General features: G+C 45.9%; 1 protein-coding gene across 6 annotated transcripts in view; it reads left to right on the top strand.

Annotated features, from left to right (window-relative positions):
• Window positions 1–21,829, top strand: part of ZNF827 (zinc finger protein 827) — a 290,810-nt gene that overhangs the window by 183,977 nt on the left and 85,004 nt on the right. For 5 of the 6 annotated variants that reach the window (XR_004539050.1, XM_033940095.1, XM_033940104.1 and 2 more), the window contains exons 4-6: window positions 3,781–4,264; window positions 9,789–10,022; window positions 19,487–19,720. Coding sequence is in view for 5 of the 6 variants with exons in the window: in XM_033940095.1 (XP_033795986.1) it covers window positions 3,781–4,264; window positions 9,789–10,022; window positions 19,487–19,720 (952 nt within the window). In the remaining variant the exon portion in view is untranslated. The remainder of the gene's footprint in view (window positions 1–3,780; window positions 4,265–9,788; window positions 10,023–19,486; window positions 19,721–21,829) is intronic. The other variant, XM_033940085.1, reaches the window with a different exon arrangement.

Genomic DNA, 21,829 nt, shown 5'->3' with positions numbered 1-21,829 from the left:
CTGAGAGGGATTATACTCATATGTCCCGGGCACATGGCACGCAATCCCGCATAGACTATATTTGGGTGACAGAACCGGTGTTTCGGAAGCTGGTGCGAGTGGATATAGGTCCCTATACAATTTCTGATCACGCCTGGGTACAAGTGATGTGGCAGGAGGGGAGGGGGCCTCAGGGGAAGTGGAGATGGGTGTTTCCGTTAGATTTGTATAGCTTTGTATAGGGGATGGATATTGGGCACGTGGAAAGATTACAAATGACATAATGCTCACGCGGAAAGGGATCCTATTTTATTTTGGGAAGCAGCGAAGGCGGTATTGAGGGGGAACACTCTAAGTTATAGTAGTCATGTTAAAAAAAGTACGGGATAGAGAAATTCTGCGTTTGGAGAGGGACATCGTAAGGGCCAGGAGGAAATTTGGCCAATCTGGCGACTCCATGCATAGACAGGAGTTGATAGAATTTCAAGTAGCTCTAAATTCTCTTCTACATCAGCAGGAGTGTAAATCCCTTGCATATTATAAGTATCAGCTTTACAGATATGGAAATAAGGGGAGGAAACTATTGGCAAGATTGGTTTCATCTAGAACTGGCCCCCGTAGGGTTCAATGAGCAAGGGAAGTGGGTTATAACAGACCCGGAGATTGGAGATATTTTTTTTCGCTATTTTAAGAATCTTTATGCCCCCCAGTCAGAGAGGGGAGTGATGGCAGGTCCCTATTTGGATGGGATGACGTTGCCCCGTATCTCTGAGAGAGATAGGGAGCGTTTGAATGCGCCTATAACGCCGGAGGAAGTGTATTGAGCAATTGGAAATAGTCCTTTGCTAAAGGCGCCAGGTAAAGATGGCATGCATATTGAATTTTATAAACTCTTAAGTGAAGAGATTATCCTACCGCTCGCTAGGATGTTTAATATCATGGTTGGTGCGGAGGCTTTATCGGAAGGTATAAACACGGCTCAAATTCTGGTGTTGCCTAAGCCGAATAAAGACCCCGAAAAGGCGGGATCATATCGCCCTATTTCTTTATTAAATACGGAGGTTAAAATGTTAGCGAAGATTATGGCAAATAGGATAGGATGGCCACTGTGCTACCCTCCCTTATTCATGATGCTCAGGTGGGATTTGTGAAGGGACGGACAATAGGTAAAAATGTTAGAAAATTGTTGCTGTCTTTGGAACAGCGAGCGATGCACAATTTCCCTTCTGAGCTGGTTAGCTTTGATGCTGAAAAGGCGTTTGATAAAGTAAGGTGAGACTTTCTTTATGAAAGCATACGGTTTTCGACGGTGCAAGCATTGTATTCTCTTCCATAGGCAAAATTGGTGTTGAAGGATTTTGAAACGGACAGGTTCCTGATTTACAGGGGGATGAGACAGGGATGTCCCTTATCTCCGTTATTATTTGTGCTTACTCTTGACCCTCTTATTAGGGATATATATGCAATGCCATCTATAAGAGGGATTGACATTGGAAATACTACTTCTAAGTTATCAGCCTTTGCAGATGATATTTTAGTACACCTTATGGATCCTTTGCCTTCCTTAAAGGCTTTATTGGAATTGATTAAAGAATATGTTGACTATGCAGGTTTCCGATTAAATTTAGATAAATCGGAGGCGTTGGCATCCTCTGTGGAGGTTCAGGCCTTATGGGGGACGGAGTTTCCTTTGACTTGGGTGCAAGGGCAGTTTGTGTATTTGGGGACAGTGATGACTATGTTGACTTCCCAATTATATTGCCTTAATGTGGATAAACTTCAACAAAAGATGGAACTCTTGCTGGATACCTGGAGGACGTTACCCCTTTCTTTGATGGGATGCATCTGCTTGGTTAAGCTATTTATCTTTCCCAAATGGTTGTATGTGTTGCAGACTTTGCTGTTTTACTTGCTAAAGAAGGATTTACACATCTTTTATAAAAAAAAGTTTCTCGTTTCTGGTGGATGGCCAAGAAACCTAAACTACAGTTGACACAATTGCTAGGGAATTGGAATGGGGGGGGGAGGTTAGGATTACCGGATATGCGAATCTATAATTATGCGTGTCTGCTTCGCCATTTGGGAGATTGGGTGAATATGACCAGCATTTACACCCCTCTTCAGATGGAATGGGAGTTTTTTGCTCCTTACGATGTGTTTGCGTTACTTCATAGTTCCCGAAAGGCATTGCCCTCTTCTATTTGTCCAAGTTTATTATTTAACACATTACAAACGGCATGGCGTTGGCTTGTGCATGCCTTGGGAGTTGATCCGTCGGTCACTGGTCTCTTGCCTTTGCAGGGTAATCCGGCCTTTCCTCCGGGAAGGGACTCTAGAGAGTACCGATTATGGGGCGCAAGGGGAGTTTTAAATTTAGAACATATATTGGGGGATGAAGGGGAGTTGTTGGCCCATGCAGAATTGTTAGCTAAGGTGGGGGAGGCTTGGGGTGTGCAGTTTGCGTGTTTTCAAGTGGAGCACTATGTGGGATCCCTTGACAGAGCACAATTGTGCTTGCATTTGGGGGCTAGACTACGAGAGTTGTTTACTCGGGAGGAGGGGGTGTCTCTTTCAGTGTCTTGAATACATGCTAGCTTGCAAAAGTTGCAACCTGGCAAGAACTACAGGAACATTCAGGGTAAATGGAAAAGAGAATTACAGCTTAATTTGGGACATTGGGATATAGCTCGTACCTTGAGGGCGACACCTGGGGTGACCCCGTGTGCATGGTTAAGAGAAACATATTATAGGGTGACCTTACGTGCTTATTACACTCGTACACAGTTATATTATAGTGGAGGTCTCCCTACACCACTGTGTCATAAATGTGGGATGAGGGGGTCACACTTTGGGACATGCATTTTGGTCTTGTCCCATTATTCAAAACTTTTGGAAGTGAATAATATCTTATATGTCAGAGATAATTGGGAGATCCTTAAGTAGTTTTCCGACCCATTTTGTTTTGGATTTGCCAGAGGCTTTCGGTCATTTGCCTAGGGGGCATCGGGTGCTGTGTAGGAAGATGAGTTTATTGGCCAAGAAATGTATTCTTCAATATTGGACGGTCCCTGACCCTCCGAAGTTTTGGCATTGGCGGAACCAGTTACATCAGTTGGCCATCTGGGAGGCGAGAGATGCTGTAGGGGCTAAGAAGCGAAAGATGTTGTTTTTGCATATCTGGGAGCCATATCTGCAAGCCTTACATCCCAAAGGTCTTAAGATGGGTGTCCTAATTTGGGCTATCATTTAGACGAAATGAGATTGTATTGGTGTGTCCTGGTGAGGTGGGGTATAGAATACCATTGGTATGGTAGGGCTTGGGGAAGGGAGGTGGGGGGGTATTGATAGGTTCGAACACATAGTCATGTATAGAATAATTGGGATTTGGTGGGGAGGAAGGGTTGAATGGCATTCTTTAGATTCATAAGAGTCCAGGGCCGGGGGTGCCTGAGTTAGTTTGCTGTTACGTTTTATTTATATATGCTTCTTATTTTATTGTATTCGATGCATTATTGTACTATGCACCTTGGGGTGCCCTTATGTTGTATTTGATGTTGTTTGCATCAATAAAAATTGTTTGAACCTAAAACAGTTTATAATAAAATACAATATAATAATAATCTTTTAAAAAATGCAGTAATGCAAGGAAAACATTATAACAATTATAACAAATTAAAACCACATAGAAAAACTATAGTACAACATTAATTATATTAAAGTAACAAAAAATGCCTGAGTGGAAGGAGACTTGCATCCATTTTTCACCCAGTTTAGAACTTTGTGTCTTGGTTTTTTTCCCAGGTTCACCAGCACCAGGACAGGGGCGAGACCTTCCAATGCCAGCTTTGCCCTTTCACCTCCTCCCGCCATTTCAGCCTGAAGCTGCATATGCGCTGCCACCAGCACTTCCTGAGGACAGAAGCCAAAGTGAAGGAAGAAGTCACGGAGGTGGAGGTCAAAGGGTCGCAGCTCAGTGACTCCCTGGGAAGCCAGGAGGGAGGGGCAGAGTCGCCAGGGTCGTCGTCCTCGTTTCATAGCGCGCTGCTTCCTGAACCAGCCGGTCAGGTCAGTGCTGCTGCCGCCCCACCGCCGACCGTCAAGGAGGAGCCCCAAGAAGATGGCTGCGTGTCGTCCGTTTCCTTTTCCGTGAGTAGCCGTGAAAGACCCGACAACAAGAATCACACAAAGCTGGGTGACACCTTGAACTGTGTCAGCAGCACAACTTCCCTCTTTAGCCAGGATATCTCGGTCAAGATGGCCTCCGACTTTCTGATGAAACTCTCAGGTACTCTGCATTTCCTTCTCTCCTGCTGAAAATACATATCCTGCATGCTCAAAACGTTCCAGGTTTTCTAATGTCGTGCTGTGGGTGACTGCAGTTCTTTGCACAAATTTTAGCAAGTGAAGAAATGTGCTGTAGTCTTGAAAAGGCCGAAGAAAGCATGAGGTCAAGTTAGTCAGCTGGCGAACAGAGAAGTTATCTGGCTGCGGTTTAGCTGAATGTTTAGCATCATTTAGCCAGGTAAAGATGCCGCTGAATAAACCAGACTAAAGATAACCTGGATAAATTTATTCAGGTAACTTTGCCGCTCTCTTGGCTTTTGAATATTGTAAAAGAGAAAGTAGCAGAAAGAATAGTTCCTTGATCCATTCTCGCTCCTGCCGGAAAGACTACAAAAAAAAAAAAAAGTGGTTGATTTATTTCTTTTATCTGCCTGCGCATCCCTACAATAAATAAATAAAATAAAATGTTGGCTGAATTCTCACTCCTGAAGCCCAGCTCAGAGCCACTTGTTCAGTTGAATAATAAAACTGTGATCTTTTTAAACTGGCACCACATTCTTGTTATTTATTTATTCAATTTTTCTATACCATTCTTCCAGAGGAGCTTGGAACGGTTTACATGAATTTATTCAGGTATTCAAGCATTGTTCCCTGTCTGTCCCAGTGGGCTCACAATCTATCTAAATGTACCTGGGGCAATGGGGGGATTAAGTGACTTGCCCAGGGTCACAAGGAGCAGCGTGGGTTTGAACCCACAACCTCAGGGTGCTGAGGCTGAAGCTTTAACCACTGCGCCACTCAAGAAATAAAAATGTAATAAAAATGAACCAAGTATAGGACGATGAAGCCATTGTGACATCACTGATGAGGTTGGCTCTTAGGCATTGGTGGAATGAGGCATTATGATGTCACAATACCAGCTCTGGTTAGCAGAGGCTCAAACTTTTCACACTATTTATTTAGTTTTTTATACTGTTCTCCCAGGGGAGCTCAGAACGGTTTACATGAATTTATTCAGGTACTCAAACATTTTTTCTGTCTATCCCAGTGGGCCCACAATCTGTCTAATGTAATGGGGAGATTAAGTGACTTGCCCAGGGTCACGAGGAGCAGCGTGGGTTTGAACCCCCAACCCCAGGGTTCGGAGGCTGTAGCTTTAACCACTGCGCCAACTGTATGACAGTTTATGGGCATGTCGCAGCCTCTGTAGAGTATTAGTGCAAACTGCACTGACATGCTAAAGTTAACTGCAGCTACTTAACAGTGGGCATAAGAAGACACACCAAACTGCACCATGCGAAGCATGCAACTGATAGTGTTCTATGAGCTGCGTGTGTTGCTTGGCGACAGGCCCAGGCCCCGCCCACATGCACACCCCTGACAATTGTGCACTAAACGATTTCTAGAATAGTACCCAGTACTTATGTATATAACTGCCAATCATTTGTGCCAATCATGTGTGTTACTATTCTACAAATTTAGGTGTCAACCTATAGGATTTCCTTTGGCATGTTGCTACTGCAGTCGGCTCTACCAGCTCCTTAAAAAAATATTTTTTGTATCAATACATTTTTGTTAAGAAGATTTTTAGAAATTGAACAAGCCATAATACATATATAATGAAAAACATAAAAAGGAACTCCCCCCACATCAAAATAAGACCCCCCCCCCCCTAATTCCCAATACAGGGGTACATGATCCAAACATTATTACCTAACCAACCATAGAAAGAACTATCTGGAATCACTCCTCAGAGTCTTAACTAATCCACATCTCGCCCACCCACCCCCACCGCATTAAGGGCTCCTTTTATCAAGCCGCGCTAGCAGGGTTAGCGCGTCAGACATTTCATCATGCGCTAACCTCTAGCTAGCGCGGCAGGCAGTTTAACACACGGTATTACGCGCATTAAACCCCCTACCGCGGCTTGATAAAAGGACCCCTAAGTATTACCTCCAATTGAGTCCATTGCTCGTGAGTGGGATCACAGTGACCATGATGTCTGTCTGGGTTATTCGCTTACCGCTTATAGGAGAACTTGAAAAATCAACAATCATGAAGAGTTGGGCTGTTAGTGTTTCTACTTAGCTGCTATTCCACACTTGGTAGCTGCCAAACACATTCAATTAAGTCACTCTTGCCACCGTTGACCTCCTTCCGTTATACATAAGAACATAAGAATTGCCGCTGCTGGGTCAGACCAGTGGTCCATCGTGCCCAGCAGTCCGCTCACGCGGCGGCCCTCCGGTCAAAGACCAGCACCCTAACTGAGACTAGCCCTACCTATGTACGCTCTTGTTCACCAGGAACTTGTCTAACTTTGTCTTGAATCCCTGGAGAGTGTTTTCCCCCTATGACAGATTCTGGAAGAGCGTTCCAGTTTTCCACCACTCTCTGGGTGAAGAAGAACTTCCTTACGTTCGTACGGAATCTATCCCCTTTCAAGACATTCCTTTGCATCCAAAAGAAATGAGGAGTTTCCAAGTTTTATTAAAATTTGATTTTAAAAAACGCTTATAAAAAATTTTAAGCAATTTACAGTAGTAATAAAATATTCTTTAAGATAAATAAACAACAGACATTACATATGTCAGACTTTAAGGGGAGGATAGAAGGCGGGAACCACAATTTGGATAGGAAAGCACATAAAAGGGAAAAACACCAGGAAGGGGTCAGGAATTAATTAAAATTTAATTGTTGTATTTGTTTAGGCCCAGACTATAGTTATAATAAAGAAAGTTAGTCTACCTATGTATTCTTATTATCTTTCGAAAATGTCTTTATAAAGGAAGCTTTTGAGGGAGCCTTTAAATTTCTACAGGGTAGATTCTTCTCTAAGGTAAAGTGGGGGGCTCCCATGTGATGAACAACTGTTGACTAAAAAGACTGAATTTTTCCATAAGTCCACCAAATATGATAAAAGGAGCTTTTGTCCTGCAGACATATAGTAAATGACGGCAGATAAAGACCCAAATGGTCCATCCAGTCTGCCCAACCATACGTGCTCCATAAATTAATCATTTAATTTAAATGATCCTTTTTCTTAGATATTTCTGAGCCAGAAACCCAGAGCCCTGCCCGATAGTGTGCTTAGGGTCTATCTACGTCTCTGTCAAAAGCTCACTCCAGCCTATCTAAACCAGCGGTTCCCAAACCTGTCCATCTCCAACACACATCAGGAGCCACATTGGGATACATAGCTTAAGTTTTGCTGGAGTACAATCCCAGTATGAAAGTAGTTTTCCTTAACTAAGACTCAAGTAGAGGATTTTTGTACTTCATGAAATACCTTTTCCGCTCAACTGCGAGTAAGTTCAGCCCCTTTATCAGTTTCCCAAGAAGTCATAAATGTGTATTTCTTAAATTCTCTACTACTACTGTGTTTCCCCGAAAATAAGCCCTACCCCAAAAATAAGCCCTAGTCCTGGAATTCGCCAGCAGTTTCCCTTCCCATCTCTTGTGCAGCAGAACCCCTCACGCACCACCAATGTCATCAGTAACGCAGCAGAGTGAATTCACGGGCGGACAAGGCCGAAGCAGCCTGTTTAGAGTGCTACCGGCCCGACGCTGCTTAGGGAGGTATGTAGGGCTCGCTCGCAGTCGGCGGGGTTCAGATAGGAGGGAAGGATGGGGGTTCGGCTGCATGGCGAGGGGCGGGTGCTCGGGGGGGGTGCTCGCTCGAGGGTTCTGCTGCACAAGGGATGGGCGGGAGGGAAGGGAAGCTGGGCAAGGGTCAAGTTTATTTCAAATTTATTATACCGCCCACTAGAACCTGCTAAAATGCCTAACAATATACAATATAATTTACTCTAAAACAAACCAAGGGAAAAAACGATTTAAGGACACAGCCAAACGGGAACAGAAGGGAAGAAGGGATTGGAACTACAATTGATAGAAAGAAAAGAAAACACTTAAAGAGAAGAACAAAAGGATGGGGAAATGAAAATGGAAATGTTTCTTAAAAACTAAGTCGTCCTGAAAAGGACAGTTTTAGATTATAAAGGCATCGCGGAAAAGGAATTTCTTTAGCATCACCTTAAATTTGATCAGTGTTGTATTTTCCCGCAAGTAGTTGGGGATACTGTTCCAGAGAAAGAGAGCATTAACAGAAAAAATTGTGGTCCTCATTGTACTGATATGCTTCAATGAGGGAACAGTAAGGAGATTATGCTCAGTAGATCGTAGGGTCCTAGTTTGATTATAGGGGATAAGTAAATTATTAATGAATTCTGGCTGGCTATTTGCTTTCGTTTTAAAGGTTAGAAGTAGAATTTTATAAGTGATCCTATGCTCTATAGGCAGCCAATGAGCTTTGTGTAAAAGAGGCGTGACATGATCATATTTTTTTGCCTTAAATAAAATTTTTACTGCAGTATTTTGAACCATTTGGAGCCTTTTTATTTCTTTTTTTGTAGTGCCCTTGAGAAGGGCATTGCAGTAATCCAAGCAAGAGATAACCAGTGAATGGATTAAAATATTCAAAGACGCAAGCTCTAACAGTTTTGCTAAAGCTTTAATCATGCGTAGCCGATGAAAGCAGCGTTGGACCACCGTACTAATGTGTTGGTGATAGGTAAGTTTGCAATCGAAAGTGACTCCTAGTAATTTTAAAGAAGGTACAGCTTTTTGAGTTTAAGGGGGGTTAATAATGAGAGGCCATCTTTGAAAGAAAAAATCATTAATTTTGATTTATTTATATTCACGGAGAGCATATGTGCATCGAGCCAATAATTAATCTTTTCTAATTTTTCATTAATGATGGTAATTTCATTCGGGTTATTTAAGTCTGCTGCACAAGGGATGGGAGAGAGGGAAGGTCAGAAGCTGGGCAAGGGTCCTGCTGCACGAGGGATGGGAGGGAAGGGAGGAAAGATGCGGCACATGTGGGGGAGAGAAAGGAAAGAGGAAGAATTGTGGTGAAGGACAGGAAGGAAGAGATGATCATATACATACCCCGAAAATAAGACCTAGTGCGTTTTTGGGGCCTAAAATTAATATAAGACACTGTCTTATTTTCAGGGAAACACGGTAATAAACCGGTATTGTATGGAAATAGGGCCCTTGAGCTAACCTAGGGCTAAGCACGGATTTTCAAGATGTAATGTATCATTGGGATTGTCCCTAAGCCAGTCCTGACTAGGAGAAAAGATCAGCAGGAGGAAGATAAGTAATTGCAGCTCTTCAGAAGTAATAATCTCTCCAACATCTAAAAATTGTTGAAACCTAATTGATCCCAACCCCTCTCCCATCGAAGAAAAGCACTTCCTTCCCTTCCCCCCTGAAAAGTTGGTTTGTAGTGAAAGAGAGACATGGAGGATACTCTAGTTTTCCCACCTTTGTATTTATTATGGTCTGGTACTGTCAACATGACTAGAGAATAATGCACATTTTCTCGGCATTGTATACAGATTGAGTAGCCAATCAGTATGTGAGGTGGTTTTAACTTTCCGTTATCCATTCTATATGCTAAATGATTTGGCATGGTATATCTCACCAAACAGGAACTTTTTTCCTTGTTCCAACAGCTGCTAATCAGAAAGAGCCCTTAACATTTACCGTTAACGTCAAGGAAGAGCCCAAGGATGAAGAAGCAGCGAGTTCACCCTTGCCTCAGCCCAGCTATGCATGCAACCAGAGACCTGAAACGCCAGTCGTGAACATCCCTGAGGTGAAGTACAGACCACAGGACACCCCTGTCGATTTGCTTCGGCAAGACATCTCTGTGAAGGCAGCATCCGAGCTCCTGATGAAGCTCTCAGGTACCTGGTTTCTTTCAAAACACATCCTGCTGCCCAGTATGTCGATGAAGTTACAGGGAAATACTTTTAAAATCAATAGGAGGAAATTTTTTTTTCACTCGGAGAATAGTTAAGCTCTGGAACGCGTTGCCAGAGGATGTGGTAAGAGCGGATAGCGTAGGTGGTTTTAAGAAAGGTTTGGACAAGTTCCTAGAGAAAGACATGGGGGAAGCCACTGCTTGCCCTGGATTGGTGACATGGAATGTTGCTACTCTTTGGGGTTTGGTCAGGTACTAGTGAGTTGGATTGGCCACCATGAGAATGGGCTACTGGGCTTGATGGACCATGGGTCTGACCCAGTAAGGCTATTCTTATGTTATAGCAGTGGCCGTGAGTTAACCCCGTTGACCTTGGAAACAAAATATGTGGCTTTGCTTGAAATATCTGCAAGGGTTAAAACTGCAACTTCAGCAACCTCTGTCCCTCTGAAAAAGACTAACCGAAAATTACTTATCTCAGATATTTTTAGTGTTACTCATAGATATTCTGTGCTGTCTCAGACTACCGGGACCAGGACCAGGACCGGGGCTGTTCAATTCTCACGGGGCTGGAGCCGGAGCCGGAGCTGATGCGGCCGGTGTTTCGCAGACCGCTAGTTTATCGGCTGCTTCAGGGCCAGTTTCTGGGCACAGTAATATTGCTTCCTGATACTCTGTCAGAAATTTTCAAACAAGCCCCGTGAGAATTGAACAGCTCCGGTCCTGGTCCCGGTAGTCTGAGACGGCACAGAATAAACGAAATCTGAAATCTATGAGTAACGCTAAAAATATCTAAGATAAGTAATTTTCTGTTAGTCTTTTTCAAATAGTGAAGTGGTCTCTATTCGATGATATTTCATATGAAACATATTGGATATTGAATACAAATTATAAAAAGTTAAATAAGTAAAATTAAAATCAAAACACAATAAAAACAATTAAAAAAATTAATTATATGAAGCAAGTTTTTGGCCACTGACTGCAATACGGAGTATGTACAAGGATTACATCTACGCTGGCAGTGACTGTTGATGAGACTATGAAGTATAGTACTCCTTATCTCTGAGGTAGAGAGTTGCACGGGGACAGAAATCCCACCCATCCCCACCAGGATCCTCTCCGTCCCCACCCATCCCCGCCAGGATCCTCTCCGTCCCCACCCATCCCCGCCAGGATCCTCTCCGTCCCCACCCGTCCCCATCAGGATCCTCTCCATCCCCGTCCCCGCCAGGATCCTCTCCGTCCCCACCCGTCCCCATCAGGATCCTCTCCATCCCTGTCCCCGCCAGGATCCTCTCTGTCCCCACCCGTCCCCGTCAGGATCCTCTCCATCCCCGTCCCCGCCAGGATCCTCTCCGTCCCCACCCGTCCCCGTCAGGATCCTCTCCGTCCCCACCCGTCCCCATCAGGATCCTCTCCATCCCTGTCCCCCGCCAGGATCCTCTCTGTCCCCACCCGTCCCCGTCAGGATCCTCTCCATCCCCGTCCCCGCCAGGATCCTCTCCGTCCCCACCTGTGTCCATCAGGATCCTCTCTGTCCCCACCTATCCCCGCAAGGAATTACCTCCATCCCCGTCCGTCCACATAAAAAGCAGCAATTCTGACAGGATCATCAATTCCACAGTTTCTTTTGTGTTTCCGCTACTGTTTTCCTTGTGGAATCTTTTGGTGTAACCTTTTTTGTTTTCTGTTTAGGTAATTAACTTATAAACCCCCTCTTTTACTAAGGCTGACGTGTCCATTATATTATATGGACGAACCCTGCTAATTCTGCTCTGCTGTCCACAGAGACAGTGTCCGCTTAGGCAGAAACAGGAAGTTACTTCACAGGAGGCGGGACCCATGGCCACAGGAGCAGGAGACCAAGCCAGCCTTCTGCCTGCCACCGGAAACCCCTCTTCTCTCTCGATTGCTGCTGTGAGAACATAGTAACATAGTAGATGACGGCAGATAAAGACCCGAATGGTTCATCCATTCTGCCCAACCTGATTCAATTTTAATTTTTTAATTTTTTTTTCTTCTTAGCTATTTCTGGGCAAGAATCCAAAGCTTTACCCGGTACTGTGCTTGGGTTCCAACTGCCGAAATCTCTGTTAAGACTTACTCCAGCCCATCTACACTAGAGAGCTGAACGGGGACAACGGGAATCCCGCGGGACACGCGGGCATCCCGTGGGTTCCCCCTTCGGGTCACGGGGATCCCGTGGGGACGCCCCCTAGGTTCGCGGAAATCCCATGGGGACGCCCTCTAGGGTCACGGGGATCCCGTGAGGATGCCTCCGAGGGTAGCGGTGTTCCTGCGGGGCTGGATGTACTAAGTCGCGCGGCTTTTCTCCCTACCTGCTCTGCTTGCAGCACAGAGCCGAACGGAAGTCTTCCCAACAGCGCTGACGTCGGAGGGGAGGGAGGGCTTAAACAAAGCCCTCCCTCCCTCCGACGTCAGCGCTGACGTCGGGAAGACTTCCGTTCGGCTCTGTGCTGCAGGCAGGGTAGGTAAGGAGGAGTAGCCTCGCGGCTCGAGTGGCTACCAAGGGAGGGGGGCGGTCCGCCCCGCCCCGGGTGCAGCACAGCCGGCCAGGTCCCCTTACTTTTGTGGCGCTTCCTTGACCGACCGACAACAGCCCTGGTCCGACAAACCTCCCTGCCCTTAACCGCGAATCTAAATTACCTTCTTACAGCAGCTGTAAGAAGGAAATTTAGATTCGCGGTTAAGGGCAGGGAGGTTTGTCAGACCGGGGCTGTTGTCGGCACAAAAGTAAGGGGACCTGGCCGGCTGTGCTGCACCCGGGGCGGGAGAGAAGGAGGGGGGGAGAAGGACGCTGAAAGCACTGGGGAAGACAAAGGGGTGGAGAAGGACGCTGAAAGGCCATGGGGAAGATGGGGGAGGGGGAGGACACTGAAAGCATTTGTGGAATACAGAAGGGGGAGAAGGACGCTGACAGGACATGGGGAAGACGGGGGGGAGAAGGACGCTGAAAGCACATGGGGAAGACAAAGGGGTGGAGAAGGACGCTGAAAGGACATGGGGAAGACGGGGGGGTGGAGAAGGACGCTGAAAGGCCATGGGGAAGACAGAGAGGGAGAAGGACGCTGAAAGGACATGGGGAAGACAGAGGGGGGAGAAGGACACTGAAAGGACATGGGGAAGACAGAGGGGGAAGAAGGACGCTGAAAGGACATGGGGAAGACAGAGGGGGGAGAAGGACGCTGACAGGACATGGGGAAGATGGGGGGAGAAGGACGCTGAAAGGAAATGGGGAAGAGAGAGTGGGGAGAAGACGCTGGCAGGGAAAAAGACAGAGATGCCAGACTATGGGGGGAGCGGAGGGAAGAAGATGGGTGCCAGACCAATTTGGAAGGGGGGAGAAAGGGAGAGGCACAGTAACAGAGCAAATGGAAGATGCAGAAGGAAGAGAGACAGTGGATGGAAGGAACTGAATGAGAACATGAGGAAAGCAGAAACCAGGCAACAAAGGTAGGAAAATAATTCTATTTCTTTTTTTTTTTTTTTTTTTGCTTCAGGATAAAGTAGTATATTAGTTGTGTTGATAAAAATTTATAAACAAAAGAGGCTCTGGTAGAAACCCGTTTACAAAAGTATGTATTCTTCTCAATTAATATTTCCAAATTAATAAAGTCTTTTTGCTTATTTGTAAATGGGTTTCTACCAGAGCCTTTAATTCAGTAGCATAATTAAATGAAATAACTATTTCTGAAGTTTATAGGGACGGGCGGGGACGGAGGGGATTCCTCACGGGGACGGGCGGGGATGGAGGGGATTCCTCGCGGGGACGGGTGAGGACGGGTGGGATTCCTCACGGGGACGGGTGAGACTTTGGTGGGGACGGGTGGGATTTCTGTCCCCGCGCAACTCTCTAATCTACACCCTCCCAGCCACTGAAGCCCTCCCCAGCCCATCCTCCACCAAATGGCCATATACAGACACAGACCATGCAAATCTGCCCAGTAACTGGCCTAGTTCAATATTTAATATTATTTTCTGATTCTAAATCCTCTGTTTTCATCCCACGCTTCTTTGAACTCAGTCACAGTTTTACTCTCCACCACCTCTCTCGGGAGCGCATTCCAGGCATCCACCACTCTCTCCGTAAAGTAGAATTTCCCCCTGAATCTACCACCCCTCAACCTCAAATTATGTCCTCTGGTTTTACCATTTTCCTTTCTCTGGAAAAGATTTTTTTCTACTGATGACTGAGAGATTGCAAGGGAGGGAATGATGCTGGCATTGAAAGATCACTTTTGGGAAGCCACAAAACTTAGAGACTTGAAGAAAGCAACAGGTTTTATTAGCATACATATGCGACTCCTGAGCTCCAAGCTGGCTTCAGCAGTCCCGAAAACAGGACGTTACAGAGATATTTATACATTCTTCTGGCTATACAACTGAATTCTAGAAAAAAACTTTTCACGTGTTACTTTTCTTAACAATCATTGGTCCCCTAAGCTCACACTAGCAGGTCATTAGCAGGTCACTTATTTAACCCTGCAGTCTTTTTGTTACATGTCGTTTATGCTGAGATAGCCATAAGAAGCTAAAACGCCCAACGTTGTGGAATGCCCTGCCACAGCAACTCCGAGATGAACAACATCTAGATAAATTCAAGATTAGCCTGAAGACTTTTTTATTCCGTGACGCTTTCGCCTGTGCTTAGAGCTACCTTTTTTTTTTTTTCTTCTCCTTTTTTTTCTTCTTCTTCTCTCTTTCTCTTCTCTCTCCTTCACTCTTCTGTTCCTCTCTTATTTAACCAACCACTTTAAAAAAGCGACTCCACCCAATATGTTTTACCCCACTCCAGTGGCGTACCTAGGGTATGTGGCACCCGGGGCCCATCATTTTTTGACACCCCCCCCCCCCCCCTCATGTAAAATTTTTTTTTTTTTTTTTTTTTTGCAATAACCATGAAATGGAATAAATGGTCAGAATAGAAACAGGCAGTGAAAATTTTCTTTTTTTTTTTTTTCCAAAGTATTTTTATTGAGAATGGCAAAAGGTCCAGACAAGCAACCATGGTCTGTACAGAAACTTATACATTATCAAAAAGAACACAGAATGAGAGTAACAGCAACAACAAGCATGAACAAGCCTCTCCCAAGAGAAAATTGCCAATGAGAGGCATAGCAATACACAACAAAAGGCCAAAACTTGGGGCAAGCAAACAAATCCCACCCCAGAACCCACAAGAATAATAAGCCGGACTAGACCCTCAGCCATATTTTATAATGAAAAAAACCCCCACAAGCAACAACACCCAGACCGCTCACCAGACACACCAATCCGCACAACAAGCACCCAAGAAACACCCAGCCACCACCCAGACAAAACTACCAGACACACCTACCCCACCAAGCCCAGACCCAACCCCCCCTCCCCAGAGAGTGCAAGCGCAAAGTGGACCGTGAAAAGGGCAGCTGCAGAAGTGGAAAGCCCCAGATAAGTAGGTTAGCTAAAGAAAGCCCACAGATAGAAGAAATCAGGATAACAGAAGTTCCAACAAATGCTCCCACAGAAAATTTTCTTTTATTGAACCTCATTTATGTAACCATTATTCCAAACATAACATAACATAAATTATGTCTGAATTGTCATGACATCAGAAGTACATATGGAGTAGTTGCAGGTGATGCTTGGGACAGTTCTGATTATGTTAGTTTGGTTTTATGTGTTTTTTTAATAGAAGGGTTTTTATTTCTTTTTTTAAGGTTTTGTAGTTTGTGGTCGAGGTCAATAGGTTGTAGAGTTGGGGGTCAAGTGTTGCAGCTCGAATGGCTAGGAGGTTGTCGAACAGTTTTTTTCTTTTGACGTTTTTGGTTGGAGGGTGTGTGAATGGTGCGTGAGTTCTCCTATGTCTGTTTGAAGTGGATTGAATTATTTAGCTGAAGAAATTAGTTACCCCCCCCCATTCCACACACATTAATTCTCTTCCATTTTTGTTCCCATTATAAAAAAACACTGATAAGTTCCCAGGAAAAAAATACATTAAAATAAGAAGTGAAAACAAAGGCCCCTACAGATGAGAACATAACATAAGAATAGCCTAACTGGGTCACACCAATGGTCCATCATGCCCAGTAGCCCATTCTCATGGTAGCCAATAGTGCTGCCCGATTCAGAGAAAAATATTTCATTCGATCCGATTCACCCTGTTGAATCGATTTTTCGATTAGATTCACTGTTAATGACACCGCTTTTTAAGTTTAAACAAAGTATAACAATAAATTTCACAACAACAATAAATTTCACAAAGTACTTAAAAAAAAAAAAATCACATTTTTCCATTAAAGCAGTTCTGGAGACATTTGCTTGAACAGTCTTTTTTCCCAGTCCATAAGCAAGCAATATGAAAAAGATTTCCTTAATTATCTACTCAAACATTTTTGCTATTTACTTTCATTGTACCTATACTATTATTCAGTAGAAAAAATGGACTTAACTGTGCAGGAAATGAATCTCCTCATACACCCACCATATAGTGCAAAAATGTGCAAAGGTCTGTTTTTTTCTTTCGATCACTACATAGCCTAATGCCACACAAGCAGCGCTGTTACAAACATATTCTGAAGGTCAATGCTAAGGTTGACAAAGTTTCCTTCCTTGGACCAGAAGGAGATACTGACAAACCACTGGAAGAGATTCTAAAACAACTACCCAGAAATAACACCCAAAGACCCACTCAGTGTGTGAACCAGTTGAGTGGAGTGGACTAACTGGGGGTGGAAATGGGCCCAGAGTTTGCTCAGCAGAATTTCCCAGACTACCTCTTCCTCTCAACACACTGACATGCTACCACCACCACCAACACTAGGAACACCTCACCGAGTATGCCAGCAATGCTTATAAACTTTATAAAACACATTATTATATTTTCTTATAAAGCATATATTTTAACTGAACTCAGCCTTGCCATTCACAAAAATAGAAAAGTTCCCATTTCAAGCTGTCTCATGTACACTTTTCAAATCTAACATATTGTAATCACAAAACAGAAAATAAAATTATTTTTTCTACCTTTTGTTCTCTGATCAATATTCAAATCTTGTTGGTCCCAGGCTCTTGTTGTCTTGCTTGCCAGGGTCTCCTTTCTCCGTGCTAACCATCCGTCTGCCATCTCTGTTCTCCCCTTCCGTTTCCCTTCCCTCTCCCGGAGATCTGGCATCTTTCCTTTTTTTTGTCTCCATCCACCGATTCACCTTTTCTCAACTCCCCACCACCCCAGGATCCACCATCTCTCCCTTTCTGTTCCCAACTATCCTCCTATCCAGTATCTCTATCCCCCCTCCACACCATCCCCTGTTTCCAAGTTCTCTCCCTTTCTGTTCCTTCCCTCCCTAAATCCCATTATGCACCATCTCTCTCCCACTCCTCTGTTTTTAGACCCATTATTTCTAACCCCCAAAGTCTGGCATATGCATGTATCTTTGAACCCCCCCTTCCCTCTCTCCCTCTGTGTACTTTACACCAGGACCCCCCTCCCCCGACGGTCTGTCCCCCCTCCGAAGGGCTACACCCCACCCCTGAAGACCTGCACCCCCCGAAGGACTTTACCTCCCACCCGAAGGTCTGTCCCCCTCTGAAGGCCTAAACCCCACCCCTGAAGGACTGCACCCCCCCCCCGAAGGCCTGCACTCCCTTGAAGGTCTGCACCCCCCCGAAGGCCTGTCCCCCCCTTGAAGGCCTGTCCCCCCCCCTTGTAGGCCTGCCCCCCCTTTAAGGCCTGCCTGCCTGCCTTTCCCCCCCTTGAAGGCCTGTCCCCCCCCTTGAAGGCCTGCACCCCCCTTGAAGGCCTGCACCCCCCCTTGAAGGCCTGCACCCCCCCTTGAAGGCCTGTCCCCCCCCTTGTAGGCCTGTCCCCCCCCTTGTAGGCCTGTCCCCCCCCCTTGAAGGCCTGCCTGCCTTTCCCCCCTTGAAGGCCTGCACCCCCCTTGAAGGCCTGCACCCCCCTTGAAGGCCTGCACCCCCCTTGAAGGCCTGTCCCCCCCCTTGTAGGCCTGTCCCCCCCTTGTAGGCCTGTCCCCCCCCCTTGTAGGCCTGTCCCCCCCTTGAAGGCCTGCCTGCCTTTCCCCCCTTGAAGGCCTGCACCCCCTTGAAGGTCTGCACCCCCCCAAAGGCCTACACCCCCCCCCCGAAGGTCTGCACCCCCCTGAAGGCCTGCCTGCCCCCCTTGAAGGCCTGCCCCCCTTGAATGTCTGCACCCCCCCCCCCCCCCGAAGGCCTGTCCCCCCTTGAAGGCCTGCCTGCCTGCCTGTCACCCCCTCCCCCTTGAAAGCCTGCTTGCCTGCCCGCCCGCCCCACCCTGAAGGCCTGATGCCCCGACCCACCCCGAAGGACCGCTCGCCCCCCTGGCCTCCCCGCACCACCTATGAACAGCCGCAGCAGGATCGCGAAGTCAGCGTCGGGTACCAGCCCTAAGGGGGTGTTCCCGGCCTTGCCGTTCAGTCCCCCGCCACCCCCGAAGGACCGCTCGCCCCCCTGGCCTCCCCGCACCACCTATGAACAGCCGCAGCAGGATCGCGAAGTCAGCGTCAGCGATCCCTGCTGCTTCCTGCGCCACGGTCCCGCCCCTCCTCTGACGTCAGAGGAGGGGCGGGATCGCGTCGTAGGAAGCAGCGCAGGGATGCTGACGCTGACTTCGCGATCCTGCTGCGGCTGTTCATAGGTGGTGCGGGGAGGCCAGGGGGGCGAGCGGTCCTTCGGGGGTGGCGGGGGACTGAACGGCAAGGCCGGGAACACCCCCTTAGGGCTGGTACCCGGGGCGGCCCGCCCCCCCCGCCCCCCCCTAGGTACGCCACTGCCCCACTCCCACTTTCTCCTTCTCCTCTCAAAACATGTAACTTTTCCCCTCCTTTCCCTTTTCCCCTCACTTTCATGTCTGTCCAGTTAATGTTTTTGATGTTCACTCATATCATCTTTAAATATTTATAACTTTTTCCTCTTTTTTAAAATTTTATTGTTAACCAGCCAGATACCTGTTGATGGTCGGTATATTAAAAAGATAATAAACTTGAAAACTTGAAACTACAACACCTAGTGCAGGCAGGCTAGAACATCAGATAAGTTAGGTCTGCAGCTAAACATAATTCAGCATTTTATTAAAGAGAAAACTTAGTTCAACACTTAGGAAAACCAGTCCCAGACTCCTTCAGCATCACTAAAGAAAAGGTTTTCTGTTGCCAGCTCTGGGCCCTCCTTGGAGGCCAGGCCCAGGGTAATCTTGCTCCCTTCTCAGCAGTCCTGGTTTATGTGCCAGTCATCGTTAAGAGTTAAAACTGGATCTACTAGAAAAGAATGGTTCTTAGCTGCTTCATTTTCAGGGTTGCATAGCTCGATATGCTACAGCCAAGTGTTGTTTAACTTTATAATGCCACATCACTTTGTAACTGATCTGAGGTGTGCACTTAACGCTATCTGCTATCTCCTATCTCTTTACAGCAGAAAGCTACAAGGAAACAAACGCCATGAAGATTAAAGAGGAGCCCATGGAAGTTGATATTCAGGACTCTGGTGTCTCACCCAGCCAAAATACTGACTGCAGCACTTTATTAAGGCAAGAGAACAGTGAAAGCTTGCCAAAGGTTCCAGAAGGTCGAGTCCTCCCGGAGAGAAACTTATTCAGCCAAGACATATCGGTGAAGATGGCTTCAGAACTCCTCTTCCAGCTGTCAGGTGAGCCAGTACAATGATGCTCATTTCGGAGAGGGGGGAAAGTTGGGACCCATATAGAAAAGTGTATTTTAGTAAAATTGTTTGTAGCCAATTGTCTACTTAAAGAACCTACTGGTAATTGCAGATGTATCGTGATTGTTTACTATGGTAGCCTGAAAGAGAAATCTAGCCCCGAGTCGGTCAACTGTGCGTAAATATAATTATACAATCTTTTTACATTAGTTTCTGATGCACATAATTCATGGGAAACGTAACATCAAGTCTGGGGCGGTGTAGAAGGTTTGGTTGAAAGGAGTGGGTATCTCCCTCCAACCTCGCCATCCTGTCCTGGATTCCTGCCATAGCGTGAGGGGGCGCAACGTGGGCAGGCCATGGAAGGTCCACCAGTTAAATCGAACAGAAAGAGTACAAGAATGAGTTGGTATCCAAAGCGAATTGAAAGATTCAGCATGGGCCATGTTTCAGCATACTGCATTGACTATCTTATAAAACTCATAAAGACGGTCATTTACAAAAGCATGTAAACTTAAAATTGCAATCAATAAATATTAAAATAAAAACACGTATAAACAAGATCCAAAATGAAATGACATCTGGAAAATCAAAGGTGACTATGTCAGTAGACTAAACTAAACCTTAAGAGACTCATAATCGAAAGACAAAAACATCCAAAAATCGGCCTAAGTCGGCACTTGGACGAACATTGTCAAAATACATCCAAGTGCCGATAATAAAACCAGGTTTTGGACGTATTTAAAAATGACCTAGGCCTTCACAGTGCCGCTGAACGACCAGAGCTAAACGGGGCGTTTCAGGAGGAGTGTAGAGGGCGGGAATTGGGCGGGACGTGGGCCGGCTTAGACTTAGTCATACTGCATGTATAGCCGAATGTTTTACAACACAGCACAGACGAAACTTGGACGTTGTGACTTAGACCATTTAAAACATGGTCTAAGTCACAAAAACCAACCTAAAGTGACCAGATAAGCACTGCAAACACATAGTACAGACCCCCCTCACCCCCATAAAAATCGTAATCACAACTTTTAAATTCTCCTCCAGAACATCAGCACTTGGCAGCCTGGCATAGGAAAGCCTAGTCGTGCTGCACAGAGGCATCTTAAGTGGTCTTGGGGGTGGGTTAGGGACCCATGGAGAGGAGGACCCATGCTCATAAGCCACTGTAATGACTGCATTGATGGTGAAACATGTGCACTCCCCTAAAACCCCCCCCAAACCCTTTTGTACTGCCCTATAAGTGGCTCCTGCAGCCATAAGGGCTATTAGGGTGGTAGATAGGTGGGTCTAGGAGATTCTGGAGGTGGTTTGGGGGGCTCACTATTACCTATTAGTGTAGTTAGATGATTACGTGGCACCCTTTTTTGTGAAGTTCACAGTAGTGCCCTGTAAGGTAGCCCACTGTTTAGGTGCCCTGTATGGGTGTCCTGTCTATCACTTTGCAGACCCCTCCCACGTCCAACACTGCTTGTTCTAGGCGTTTTGGACTTGGACGAAAATGTGGTATAAAGGTGGACGATTTAGCGATCTGGATGATCAGGACGTATAGATAGACGTTTTTCGAAAACAAATATTTTTTGGACGTATTTTTTTGAAAATGTATACTACACCGGTTTTTACTTTGGATGATTTGCGACTTAGACGAAAATGGACTTAGATGTTCCGTTCCATTGTGCCCCTCTAAGCTTATGTACCGCATCTTCTCTATAAATATAGAGCTCGACACGGTTTGCAAAAATTAAAAGGGAAGTACAGTGGGAGTTGGTGGTAGGGGGAAGCGGAAATTTATCAATAATTAGAAAACATGGATAGATGGGGTAAAATTTGGAATGCCGATTTTACTAGCATTCTATAATAGAATCTGTGCCGTTAAGAACATAAGAATAGCCTTATTGGATCAGATCAATGGTCCATCAAGCCCAGTAGCCCGTTCTCACGGTGGCCAATTCAGGTCCCTAGCACCTGGCCAAAACCCAAGGAATAGCAACATTCCAGCATCTCAAAGAATAGCAAGATTCCGGAACCCCAATGAGAGCAACATTCCAGTGCTGAGATTGTGATGTCATAATGCCTCATTCCTCAGTGCCTGAG

Source organism: Geotrypetes seraphini, chromosome 1 (assembly GCF_902459505.1).
Source record: "Geotrypetes seraphini chromosome 1, aGeoSer1.1, whole genome shotgun sequence".
NCBI classification, from domain to species: domain Eukaryota; kingdom Metazoa; phylum Chordata; class Amphibia; order Gymnophiona; family Dermophiidae; genus Geotrypetes; species Geotrypetes seraphini.
Note: the sequence above shows the minus strand (reverse complement) of the source record. Positions and strands in the feature narration are given on the sequence as shown.